We start from the raw sequence: 13,764 nt of genomic DNA, 5'->3' as shown, positions 1-13,764 counted from the left end.
CACACAGCTGCTCGGCCGGGGCTGGAAGGCCAGCCAGTTCCCTCTGCAGAGCCAGTGTCTCTGTAGTAATCGGGGAAGGGGGGGTCTGCCTATTTCTTTTCTCCTCTTGGAGAAAAACAAACTGCGTGTATTCGTTGCACAACAAATGTGCCCCGTTTGCCCTGCCAAATAAGTATAATTACAACACTTCAGCGCAAATAAAACTATCAGGCTGACACTTCTAAAACGATAGTGCCCAGTTACACAAGGTCAAAAGGCCATTTTCTTCAGGATCTCTTCCAAATACGTAGTGGGCGAAGATCAGGCAAGTGGGAAAACACGCGCGTTTGGCCGTGATCGGATTGTGTCATGTTGTTTGACTCCTAAAAATAAAAAGTCACTCCTAAATAATACCGTAAAACCCAAGGTAGAGGACTAAGGAAGTGTTTGTGATCAACATTGCTTTTTAAGTGTCCAAATGGGTTGAGCGGCCGACGAATCAGATATCTTTGGGAAGTGTCAATTTCAAGAAATGCAAAATTCTAATCTTCTCTGTAGTTTTTAATTTAGATGAACACCGAGAACTGGGAAAGTAATTTATCTTGTATTCCCAAGACCACGTCGTCTTTCCCCCGTGTCGAATACCGCAACAAACAAAAGGCCTTGCATTCCAACAGTTTAGTAGTCGTATGTCCTCCGTGTTATACGGTAGTCTGTGATCCGAGCCCCGCCCCCTTCCTTGGTGAAAAATACGCCTGTGTGTTTTGGCTGCTGAACCGATGGAGGTTATCGTTGGAAGTGATTTGCATCAACGTGCACCTTTAAAAAGTAAGGGAATGCCGTCCTACCGCAGTTTGCTTTGTGTTTGCGCGTTTTCAGAAGTTCATTAAATGGCTTTACTCACCGTTTGTTATTTAGAATTGTTTGTTCCGCAACGATTATTTTGAGACTGTGATTCCTGACACCTTAATGAACATCAGAAATCATTTAATAGCCAACGTTTGTGCTACTCTTTTGCCAAATGAGGTACACGAGCAATTATACTTTTGTCATGAGCGTGGCTTGTAGTTTATCAGTTCTCATATAGGCCCGAAAAGCCTGATACAAAGATAAAGTACAGAAAGTACTGATATTCTGTTAGTTATCCAACTTTGTCATATTAAAATATACGACCTCCTTACAGAGAACATGTGTGGAACCAAGCACACTACGGAGCAGACACGGTATCTGGAATCTTTGCTTGTATAGTACTGGGGGCTCTAGCAGAAGAAGCCTGATATTTATTAGCAGAGCTGTGGAAATGTTGATGAGAAATTGGACAATTTCCCTAGTGTGTGTGGTATACAGTTTGTGCCCTTATTTTAAATAGTCAGGGACTGTAATACGAGTGGCATATGTTATCGATTTACACTGTTTAGAAATGGCACTTGACACAAAGGCCTAATAAGCAGTAAAACTGGGAAATGGTTTAAAACAAACTGCTGATTGAGAGACCTGACAGCAGAACAGGGAATGATATGGCACACAATAGGGGTCTTTATGCTCCAGTGTGGAGCAATTCCAGCTTTTACTCCGAATAATTCCGCTAGCCCAGTTTTATTCAAACCACTCGCTTCTGCGCCTTCTTTAATTACAGCTGACGTTTCTCCCCTCTCCCGTCTCCCTAAATAATGCATGGCTAGCACATGTTGATCCCTTCGGATTGCTGTTGGGCTGCTTTACTGTCCTGTTTTCAGTTCCTTGTAGATCATGTGTTATTCAAGCGGTGTGAATGGGAAATCACAAACAGGTGTCCCGTAGTGCAGGCTTCTATATCCTGGCTGATGGATGGAACAAGCTTTCACGAGCCGCTACAGGGTGCTTATCCCACACTAAAATATCCAGGGATTTGATTGTGCTGCGGAAGGCAAAGTCTCTGAAGTCCTTTTTTTTTGCACAATTAAATGTTTGGCTATTTCGTTGAAATTACACAAGGGAAGACTAAAAAATCGAGGGATGATGTAGCACTTTCCTACAGAGCTGGGGTTGGCAGTGCTGGACCTGCAGGGCCAGCGTGTCCACAGGGTTCTGGTTTCATTGCAGCTCCGCACTGAAATAGCGGGATCAGATTTTTATTATTATGGGATGCGGAGCGGTGGCTCAGTGGCTAAGAATCTGTGCCTCTGTGGCCCTGAGCAAGGCCCTTAACCCCAACTGCTCCAGGGGCGCTGTACAATGGCTGACCATGCTCTCTCCCTGTCTGTGTGTGTCATGGAGAGCAAGCTCGGGTATGCGAAAAGATGAATTCCTAATGCAAGAAATTGTATAGGGCAACATTAATTAACATTAACATTATTATTGGCTTAATTGGATCAAATTTAACAGCTTCTCTCCGCTCTTTGGATACTGGTGTTTTAAAGAGGCTTAGTAATATTGCAGATACAATGACTCTCCAGGACCAGGATTGGGCACCAGTACACTAGACGAATGAAGCAGAAGTACTGTGTGTATGGGCAGCTCTTTGCACACAGCAGAGTACTCTTCTATGGGAGAGTCTGAAACAATGCTCTGACTACATTATTCAGAAGAAATGTGATGGATTGTGAAACAACTTTGATATATTCTGAAACCTATCTACACTTGATGGAATTAAATTAACCGCCACCTGCCAGCGGTTCACCAGTTCATGCATTCTTGATCATCCGGCCATTTTCGGTAAGCATCTAGTCCAGTAGGGGGGATGCAGTGAGCGGGATTTTAATCCAGCAGACAACGGATACTCCCTGGATAGGATGCTAATCCATTGCAAGGCATACACATGCACACTGGGGACAGACACCGGTTACACTGAGAGCATGTCTTCAGAATCACCCACAAAGGCTACATGGCTTCATGGACATACAGTTTTCACTGTATTCGGCATACTGGACATAATGTATTGCATGCACCCTGGACACATAGCAGCTCTATTTGTGTTGAGTTTTGTCTGAGTTTATTTTATTCAATTTCTATTGCCTTATCTATTATGATGTAACCTTATTTTGTAACTTTAATTTTATGATTTTTATCCCCCACCCCAGTGAGCTTGTAGCAAAGACATTTCATTGCCAGCGACTACTGCTGCACGCTGTGTTGTTGTGCATTTGATAAATAACCTTTGATTGATTGAGAATGTGGGAAGCAGCTGGAGCATGTGGAGAAAACCCATGCAGATGCATGGACACCATGCAGACTCCACATAGAAGGTGCCATGTCCTGCTGCAGGCAGAGGCACTAGTTCAAATTTAGGCAGAATTCTTATGATCCCAGTGTTGTTGATTCGAGCCTGGGTCATGTCACTATCCCCCCGTGATCAGGATTCCCTAAGCGGCAGCACACAGTTGGCTGAGACTCAGCTCTTGGGGACACAGTGCCCCCTGTGGCCTCCCTGGGACTTGCAGGCTTGTGGTGCTGTCAGTGATGGATGCACCTCTTTCTCCAATGAATACTAATCCTCGGGAATAAGGCCGGACTTCTTGTGACGTGTTAAAAGACGATTGGCTCAAAGGTGGGCGGGAGCAGGAGTCATAGGTAGTTATATAAAAAATAATTGGAGATTCTAAATTTTGTTAAAAGAAGACACTCCAGGCCTAAACGAAACCCTGGACCTCAGAGCTGTAAGGCAGCAGTGTGAACAGTTGCACTGGGCCCAGTATGTTTCAGTATGAGGTTGAGTTTATCTAACAGAAATGTACTTTTTATGCTTTTGTGTTTATTGTGGTTTTATGGGCTTGAGAATACAGAAGGTCTCCTGTTTGCAGTTCCTGTGTACATGACAGCAGGTTTATCACCGGCCTGGTCTCAGTAGGTCTCAGAAGCTCAGCTGGGTAGGGCCGGGTTGGAACCAGGCTCCTGCTGCAAGGGTTGCTGGTGAACCAGTAGATGTTGCTCTTTTCTCTGGACTAGAGTTTCCACACAGGTCCCCCTGTATAGTGTTTTGGGGGCAATAGGAGGACGATAAGGGCCTGGCTGCTCATTAAAGATCCTAGCGCACTGTTTGTAAGAGTAGGGGTGTTAATCCCGGAGTCCTGGCTGTATTTCAGTACAAGCATACAGAATCTGACCTTCCTAAATTTTCACCTTAATTCTGGCAGTACAGTTATTTCACACTCTTCCACCTGTAATGCTGCATAGTGGGGCTTACTGGACCATAAGGTCTGTCGGCCATCACCCAGTTAGGGGCTAGATGTTACAGTACAGGGTAAAGTGGGTCCTCTCCTACAGTACATGTCCAGGGCACTTTGGGATTCTTTGGAATGAGAAGCACCAAAATATATGCAGTTGTCATTATATGCATAATTGAAAGGTTTCCACTGTAGCATCGTGCATAAATTCAGCACTTTGCATTTCTATAATGTTTTTTTCATTCCAATGGATTCTATAACTCTTTTACATATAGGAAGGACCAGTTGCATCCACCACTTCGACGTGTGTCGTTAGAACTGGGCCGAGAGGCTCACAGTACTGCTGGACAGGAAACTCGGCAGTGGAAGAAAGAAGAGAGCAAACTGACCTGATCAGCAGGTGACAGATCAGGCAGGAAAGATTTAATCGCACAGCTGGTACCAGGGTGGGCAGTTCCAGCTCACTCTTCAGATTCTCATAGTCACGGGCAGTGGTGAATTGAGGCAGCAGCTGCTCTTGGGAGGTTCAGTCACGTAATTGTCCCATATCTTTTCAGGATTAAAGACCACAACGACGAGTGTGATGGGGAGCATCAGTAACACCTCTTATAATAACAATAATAATTGCTGATACTTATATAGCGCTTTTCTGGACACTCCACTCAAAGCGCTTTACAGGTAATGGGGACTCCCCTCCACCACCACCAATGTGCAGCATCCACCTGGATGATGCGACGGCAGCCATAATGCACCAGAACGCTCACCACACATCAGATATCAGTGGGGAGGAGAGCAGAGTAATGAAGCCAATTCATAGATGGGGATTATTAGGAGGCCATGATTGGTAAGGGCCAATAGGAAATTTGGCCAGGACGCCGGGGTTACACCCCTACTCTTTTCCAGAAACGCCCTGGGATTTTTAATGACCACAGAGAGTCAGGACCTCGGTTTTACGTCTCATCTGAAGGACGGCGCCTGTTTACTGTATAGTGTCCCCGTCACTATGCTGGGGCATTAGGACCCACATAGACCGCAGGGTGAGCACAATATAGCACTTATAGCACAATAACTTGCTGTAACAAGGAAAACTATTGCTAGACTTGAGTTTAGCTTGTACACCATTCATCTATTCATCCATCTTCTAAATACTTTATCCAGTACGGGGCCATGGGGGAGCTAGACCCTATCCCGGCCAGACACGGGTGCAAGGCGGGGTACACCCTGGACATGATGCCAGACCATCGCAGGGCACCAGCAAACATAAACACACTCACAGCAGGGCCAGTTTTCCCAGAAGTCAATTAACCGACCAGTATGTCTTTGCCCTGTGGAAGGAATCATGAGCACCGAGAGGAAGCTGTGAACACGGGGAGACCATACAGAGAGCACCCAGGTCTGCGGGGCAGCAAGGCTAACGCCATCGTTCCGTGCTTAGGTTATGAATATGAGTTTTGAAAAGTTTTTAAACAGTCAAAGCAGATGTTTAGAAACTGATTTGCTCCAGCTTTAAATGGCTTCAGAAACTGCAACACTCGACCACATGAATTGTTTTCTTTTTGCAGGGCATTAAGCTTTTGACAGTTTTAAGTGACGGATAGACAATGTGGGACCTCTGCATTGTTCGAATCTGCCCTTGTTATTTAGGAGCTTTGATAGCCTACTGAATTTGGGATGGTACAGTTCTATCGCCACAAAAGAGCAGTTTTTGAAGTGTTTTCCCTGAGCTGCAGGGACTCTGGGGGTAATAGGGGCATTCCTTCGGGCTCCAATGCCAGGAATAGCAGCTTACGCCGGCCAGGGCTTGAAGTGGCCTTGTCTCAGTACACTTCTTATGTTGACTCGGCGTGTTTTGAAAGGAGATAAATTATCAAGGGGCCCTCTTAAAAGGTTTTGGTTTTCCCTTTTTCCAAGAACACTCTAATTACTTTTTTTAAAGCACGGAACCCCTACTCCAGCCTCGCCCCCTGGCCCCCGGCCCTGCTCCGAAGCAACCCCCAGTGATATGTCACACTGGGGGGGCACAGGGAGACTGGAGCAGTGCGTTTGATCCTGTGACTGCAGCGCTCTGTCAGCACAACCCTCCCCCCTCCCCCTGTCCACACACACACACACACTCCTGCACTCATCCTGTGTGTGAAATGGGGGCAGAGCATCTTCTGAGAGGAGAGAGAAGGAAGGCAGGAGAAGGACAAGCTTAAGTGGGTCACCCTGTATCCGTACAGAGCTCCTCGTTAGCTTTGGTAGTGGCACCCAGGAGGGCTTGCTTGAAATTCCGGGCTTGCGGTGAGGAACCAGCAGAAAACCCCTTCTCGTTCACAACCTCAGAAGTTTTTCCACTGTTATTGTTTTGCACAGCAGAGCAGGAGAGGGGTGGAACCAACCCCACATCCCAGAACCGTGCCTTTTCTGTTTCTAGTTCCAGCCTGACACAGACTCACACACCCGTTCTCCTCACCCCGCAACCAGGGGTTATCGGGGTTGAACTGGCCGGTCATTAAAAGTTCCAGCTTGTTGCAGCAGAGTGCTTAAAAAAAACCTTTGTACCCCCCTGCCCTCCGAAGAATTCCCACAATGCTCCGTCCACAGACAAGAACAGTGAGATAAGGCTTGAGGTATGTGAGAAGAAGGACTTCAGGCCCTCCTCAGCCTCCTTGCCGTCTCCCTCAGGCTGCGAGCCGATGGTTACAGGCAGAGGTGTGTCTCTGCGGGCCCGGCAGCTTCTCGCCTCGCTGTTGATGCCGGCTGTGTCGTCTGGAGGGAGGCTGCCGCACCTGGAAGTTTTTTTTGTTTGTTTTTTTTTACCGTCTTCCCTCTCTGGACTCCATTCAAATCCCACGGGCTGGGCGTTTACCCAGCTCTTGCGCAGGCTAGACACCAGGAGAGGACAGTGAGCCTTTTCAGCAGCCGGTTTTCATTTCTGTTTTTTTTTTAACTAAATTCAGAAAAGGGGGATTCAGAGTCCCGCAGTGAATGTCCAGGAAGAGAAACGAGGCCCTCATCAATAAACCAGCTGGTAGGTTATTGAGAGGTAAGAAAACTTTGATTTAACGATTAGTCACTGGTACAATGAGCCAGAGCTACAGTATTATACCAGTGTACTATATTCCAGCATGCCCTGATAATTGCTATAGTGGAGGAGGTCTGCAAGAAAACAGCACCTTTTTTTAGAGATGCGTTTCTTGGGGTGGAAAGAACATGATACTTTTGGTCTATTCAAGTAAAATAAAGTTTTGTAGAGCAGATGTCACACAGAGCTTGCAGTTGCTGTCAGAAGCAGTTTTTGTTTTTAAAACGCCACCCTCAAAAAGAATAATGAGATTAGATCATGTGTTGCACAACACATGCAAGCATACCAGAAGAGACTGCGTTAAAAAAAAGGAAAACTGTTTTAAACTGTAACTTCAGACAACTAGAGTGGTATGCATTTATTTAAGGTTAGTAGATAAGCTTCTCTATAAGCACTTTAGCCTCGAGCAGATTTGGTTGTATTTTTAAAGAAACTAGATAGCTTGTTTGGTATAAAAAAACACAAATGACAGAAAAAGGGGATTCTGAAACTGGTTTTATTTACTGTGATTCTGGACTGTATCAAAGCAGACAGTCCTGTAGATCCTTGCCATTTTAATATTTGCATCCCTAAAACAAAGACCTGTGATAAATTACCAGTCACTACGGGGAGGTGACACAAACACAGCACATGGTAGGACCCCATACAACTTTTGCAGGTTTGTGATGAGGAAGTGCAGTTTTCTCCTTTTCAAACCCACTACTAATTTCTGCAATTCACAGTTCAGGTTTCGAATCAGGCAGCTTTGTGGCAATTTCTCCACGATAAAAAAGGAAAACATAGTTTTTTAATAAATATTAACACTTGGTAGCTTTGTCTTACGTGTGATACATGGCCTAATGGAGATGCTTGTGAAGATGATTCTTTGTACCAGAGATGCTGGTTGAATGAGTTGGTGCTCATTCTAATATGGCAGGGCTCAGTGTAATCTTGTGTCAGATAACCAGTGTGGTGCTTCATCAACATGCTGTTTTTCTTCAAGGGTAAACTTTATTCCCCAGTTCCACTAACTGGCACTGTGCTGGGGTGTGCACTGTCTCAGCGACAGGGCCCTGACGCCGTTTAACCTACAGTATCAGTATGTCTTTTGATTGTGTGAGGAAACCAGAGCACCTGGAGGAAACCCACTCAAAAATGGGGAGAACATGCAAACTCCACACAGATAGCACCCCAGCAACTGAACCCAGGGCCCCCTATGCTGCAAGACCGCAGTGCTCACCACTGCACCCCCATGCCATCCTGAAGAGTTTCCCTATGTTCCAAAAGCCAACAACATCTGCTGTGCTGTTGTTCTTCCTTCCCAGCTAAAAAGGCTGGTGTGTGCTGAGGTTAGGGGGAGGCAGGTGTGACCGATCCGTTTCAGGGCAGCTTCTTGCCACCGCATCACTACTTGCGTAGACCAGTAGGGGGCGGCCTTGTACGGCGAAGCCGCTGTCCAGTTGGCATCATTGGTTTCCTATCCCCTTTTGAACTGTTTAGTAGCTAACTTGACCAGTCAGTTTTAAAGATTAATTTGAATTAAATCCCCCTCAGCAACGTGCAGCCTTGCTGGCCCAAATCGTTGTATTATTATTCCGTCAATGGAAAGCGGTGTCCCAGTTATAAAGGACAAAGGTGTGGAATGGAAGGCACTGTCACCTTCCTTGGCATCTGGGCCTCTGTTGCTGACGGGCGCACAGGGGAGGGAACTGGACACCGCGCAGGTTCAGGTCAGTCACAGGGAGGGAGTGCTTTACTGACACACGACCACTGGCTACTGTTTCTCAGACCTGCGAGCTTCAGGACCCTGGGAGCTAATTGAATCCGAGGCGCCTGCCTGCCTGCCTGCCTGCCTGCCTGGCTGCCTGGCTGGCTGGCTGTCTCCCTCCCTGGCTGCCTGGAGCGCGGCGTTTCGCTGGGAGCGCCAGACAGAATAATGCCGTGCCTTGTGCCCTGCTCGAGCGCTGCTCCGCCGTTGCCATGGCGACAGCACAGTGCCCTCTCTGGGTACGTCTGCCGGAGAAGTTTTTCTGGCTCTGCATCATATTTATTCCGCTGGATCCCTAACCCACCGTCTCCCGCCTCCTCTCCTCTGCGCCGATACCTTTTCCCTTTTTTCCTGTCTCCTCTTTTTTTTTTCTTCTCCCTCAAATCTCCGCTGCACACAGCGTACCACGACTGTGTCTTCCCCCCCCCCCCCACTCCGCTCCTGTGAGCTCCAAGACGCACCACAGGCTGTAACCCACACAGGGAGACAGGTAATCGGCGCAGAATTGTCCTCGGCAATTTTTTTATGCCATGCTTTTGACGTGCCTTGTGGGTAATTGCTCCGTCTCATGTGTTGCTGTTTGGGCTCAGCGCGATGCGGTTATGAGCCCTGGAGTTAAATTGACAGTGTTGCTGGCAGGACGGAGGGCTTGGGGGGCAGAAGGGTAGGGTAGGGGGGCGGATGGGGTAGGTGGGCATGGAATGCCACCACAGCTTTTGGGGGATGGGGGGGGGCACGAATGAACTCCAGTGTGAGTCAGTTAGAGAAGGACCATCTTTGTTTTCTCCAGAGAGTGGTGTGTGTGTGTGTGTGTGTGTGCGTGCGTGCGTGCGTGCGTGCGTGCGTGCGTGCGCGAGAGAGAGAAAGAGAGAGAGAAATGTGCATCCTATTGTGCGGTGGCGGTGAACCTTTCCTGGGGTTCAGGGGCTCAAAGCCCAATTTCTGAGTGAGACAAAATGCTTTGGACTGAGGTGGGGGGTTCAGTTTGCAGGAGCGTTTGCTCCAGATTGACTCCGTAACATTCTGCTTGTGGTTCACAGCGCTCCAGATGTGAGAGGTCGGGTCTTTAACTTCTGGAAGTTTAGGCAGAGGCTGGGTTGACTTGTACTTGTAGATTAATGGTTATACGTGCAGATGTCTCGGCAAACGTGCCCCGCGTCACCTAATTCCTGGAGGGTCACGTGCTCTACGCACCTTTGGAGATGATTATGTCCCCTTGAGCGTTGGTTCTCCCATCCCATTCAGTAATGCCGACAGAAAGTTTGAGTAGTGCGCACCAGGGTTTGTTTTTCTGAGGTGTTTGTGTTCCCTCTTGCTGCTGCTGACAGCAGTGTTCTGGTATGAGAGGAGAAAGGGCACCCCAGTCGATGGTGAGATGAAGGCAACCCCCTGCACTACTGGGCTGTTCTGGGAACGGTATCCCCAGAGTGATCCCGATTCAGGACGGATCGGGACAAAAGGAAGAGCGAGCAAGGGCGCTTGAGAGTGAAGGGAAAGACATCGGCAGTGTGCTGAGGCAGGGATGAAGTGTGCGATTCAGTTGCTCAGTAATAAGAAGAGAGAAGGTAGAGAGAGGAAGTGGTCTAAGGTGCTGGGGAGAGTTGATCAGCTGGAGAGAGAGGAATGGGAATGATTAAGGGTGGAAAACGTGTGCAGAGTGCAGTCTGCGGGGCAGAAAGAGTCAAAGGAAAACACAGAGCTGCAGTTGGCGAAACATAGAGATAACCTTTACTTAGCCTCGATTTCTGGGGTGCAATAACTCTGAATCATATTCCTTTCGTCTGTCCCGGGGTCTCTCTCCTGTTGCTACAGGTCTGTGTGCCCCTTTAGATAACCAAAGGCTTCTTCTCCAAAAACCTAAGAAAGGTTATAATTAGGAGCGTGGCTAGTAGTACTTGTGGGGTGGCTACTATGTGATCGATCCCAAGATTTCAGCATATGATTTTTGGAATGAGCCTTGACTACTTGTGGTAACTCCATATGCGCTAAACAATCCCAAAACATCCTGAAACGAGCAGCCCCTTTGTTAGGGAAACAGAAAAAATTGGGAACTGAGTGTCTGGGAGAGAGAGAAAAAATGGAGGCAGGCAGAAAGGAGGAGAGAAAGCAAAACATCCGTCACACAGGAGCCAGAATGTATCTCACTCCTAAAAGGGTGATACGCAGCCTCTGTGACAGGCTCCAGGCTGCGTCAGACAGTGCGCTCACTGTCTGTGTTGCTGGAGTAACGCAATTGAGCAATAATGAGTCCCTCAGAAAGCCTCCCTAGAGCACAGCTCCCTCTGAGAGTGTTTATCACGGAGTGCAGCAGAAAGAGGAGGGGGGGGGAAATAGCGAGTACATCTTTAAAAAAAGCCCTTCATCACATGGTTGTTATTCTCTGAAATCTGTCTCACAGGTCACTTTGACAGCCCTCGCTCTCTCCGTGTGTCTCTCCCTCTCTCCTCGCTCACTCTCATACTTTCTCCTCCCACCAGCTTCGCAATTTGCATATTAATGACTCAGAGCCCAGCTCGCTGTACAGGAATATAATTCCTTCTTCCTGCTTGTACGAGAAGCTTTTATTTCTTCGTTTTGGTTGTCTGCCCTTGCCTCGCCTCCCTAACCTCTCTCCTTTCTCCTGGCTCCTCAGAAGAACACCCCATGCTCGCGGCGTGCAGAGGGCACACAACCATTCCGTTCCGAGCAGGGGCCCAACATGTGAAAAGATGTCTGTAGGCTGCGCTTGCCCTGGTAAGTGCCTGTTTTCTCTTTAATTCCGATATGCAGTCAATCAGCCGCGCTCTCCAGAGTGCAGCACGGGGCTCGGGGCCTGCGGACTTCAAAGTGGTCACCAGTGACCAGACGTGTGCTTTGCGTTAAGGGAAGAATGCGGAGTCCTTTAGCATGTTTTTTTGGTGTGTTTTGTTTTGGTACATTCTTAAAAGCAGAAACTGCACCCCCCCCACCAAAAAAAGGGGAAAGAAAAGCAAAAGGAGGAAACTTGCAAAACAGGAGGGCATTTTTCAGGCGCTGCTTCTGTGGCGTGCGACAGCCGAAGGCAAAGAGGGTTGTTGCTGTCAGGAGTTTTGTGGGTTTAATTCGGGCAAGAGAGACGTGAGGCAGGAAGAGCTTTCGGACCTGAAAGAATGGGGTGCAGATCTCCAGGGGCGACCAGGGGGTCCCGTGGAGTCTCACAGCCCAGGCCAACATCACTGCGGGCCGACTAGGCTTAAGAGGAGGAAGGCTCTTGTCTGTGTTGCTTTAATTTGGCTGTTTCTTTTCTCATCAGCTGAAAAGCTGATCTTCTCTGCTGCCACTGTGGCTTTTGTGGTGTGGTGTAAAACCCGGGTGGCTGAGAAAGACTGCCACTTTATTTTGCCAAGGTGCCAGTCTGTGCACTCGAGATGGGTTTTTGTTTGGTTGTTGTTCTGAGGTTTTGTGTCATTTAGCTTGATAGTTTTGTTGGAGGTCAGTCTTTTCCGTAAGAGAGGGGGGGGAGGTACGGTACCTGTGGATTGAGAGGAAACCTGTTAGACCTCATGGCTTCTCGGGAGCAGCTGAGCACTGCCTGCCACCTGGGGCTAGGGGCAGGATCTCAAAAGACAGTGAAGAAGCAACACTGAGTGACACAGCAGTTGCTGCACTGACACCTATATAATCTCACGAGCTCCCACACATAAAAGATTTTTTCACACAGGACTGCAGCCACACCACACTCTGGGCGCACATCCACATTGTGCTATTAGTGTCTACTTGCTTTGAAAATCTGTGACACACTTCTACAGTTTTCCAGTTCCCTTGAGTGGCGCACAATATGTATGGAATTGTTCTGCAGCTGACAATAAATAATAGCGCCATTGTCATTCAATAATACTACAGTTTAGATTGCTCATTTTGGCAAGATCTGGGCACTGATAGTCTTCTTCAGGGCAGGTGCACAGCAGAGTTAAATGACTTTCCCCCGTCCGTTTATTTTGTGTTGCCTCAACTGATTTCGGATTGTCCACATTAAATGGGTTTGCTCTACAGAGGAAAAAAAAAAGCTCCAACAGAAATGCAGCACCTTCAGCTGACTGATTGATCTGAATCAGTTTAGGACGGGAGGTCTAGGTCACTGAACCAGGAAATAACGTCAGGGAAACAGACAAGAATAACATTGCAGAGCAACGTGATTCACCACAGGTTTTGAGAGCCACGAGCTCTGGTACAAGTTGATGCAGCAGCAAAGCAGTGCCTTTATTGTGCTTTTGACTTTTGTCAGTGCTTAATATAAGGGCACAAGCAGGATGTTGAAGCCAATATCAGGTGCTACGTTGTACCTGGTGGCTCTCACACCCTGAAATGGATTAAAGTGCTGTGCAACAGGAGTCCCACTCATTCCCCTGACTGATTATAATGTGCAGAATGTCTGTGTACTTTGCAGACTCCACAGAGTTACATTAGCTCACTGCTGGGCCTTCCTCACCTGTAGAGAGCGAGTGCATTACGGAGAACTCAGTCTTGTGCCTAAATATCTGAGTGCTGGGAAATTCAAATGATTGGAGATCTGAGGGGCCAACAAATTTAATACCTCCACTGGAAACCTCAGAGGCAGCCAATTCAGTCTGAAGAGCTGTTCTACTGGCCTTATTAAATTAAATATGGATAATGTGGTGTTCTTAAGCTGGTCCAGGAGATGATGCAGATTTTGAGGGGCTCTTCCAGTACCATGCCCTGTCATATTAAAATGAGCATACTCCTCCCCCCACAGTGAAATTGTTCAGTTTTCCAGCAGTAGTCTTGGCTCTTTAAATATCAGCCTTCTTCATAATGGTCTACATGCAGTCCATGTGGAATGCTCGTGATGT

At 47.6% G+C, this 13,764-nt stretch overlaps 1 protein-coding gene across 9 annotated transcripts in view; it reads left to right on the top strand.

The window, feature by feature from the left end:
* Window positions 1-682: 682 nt before the first annotated feature.
* Window positions 683-13,764, top strand: part of ldb1a (LIM domain binding 1a) — a 49,794-nt gene continuing 36,712 nt past the window's right edge. For 5 of the 9 annotated variants that reach the window (XM_088635992.1, XM_088635983.1, XM_088635979.1 and 2 more), the window contains exon 1: window positions 11,568-11,668. In XM_088635992.1, the coding sequence (XP_088492118.1) occupies window positions 11,644-11,668 (25 nt within the window). In that variant the 5' untranslated portion in view covers window positions 11,568-11,643. Of the gene's footprint in view, window positions 808-7,063; window positions 7,150-9,335; window positions 9,426-11,567; window positions 11,669-13,764 lie in introns of those variants that run through there. The other 4 variants (XM_088635986.1, XM_088635987.1, XM_088635984.1 and 1 more) reach the window with 4 other exon arrangements.

The sequence above is a fragment of the Lepisosteus platostomus genome, chromosome 6, assembly GCF_059453375.1.
Source record: "Lepisosteus platostomus isolate fLepPlt1 chromosome 6, fLepPlt1.hap1, whole genome shotgun sequence".
In the NCBI taxonomy this organism is placed as follows: domain Eukaryota; kingdom Metazoa; phylum Chordata; class Actinopteri; order Semionotiformes; family Lepisosteidae; genus Lepisosteus; species Lepisosteus platostomus.
The sequence above is the reverse complement of the archived record's forward strand: the minus strand, read 5'-3'. Positions and strand labels throughout refer to the sequence as shown.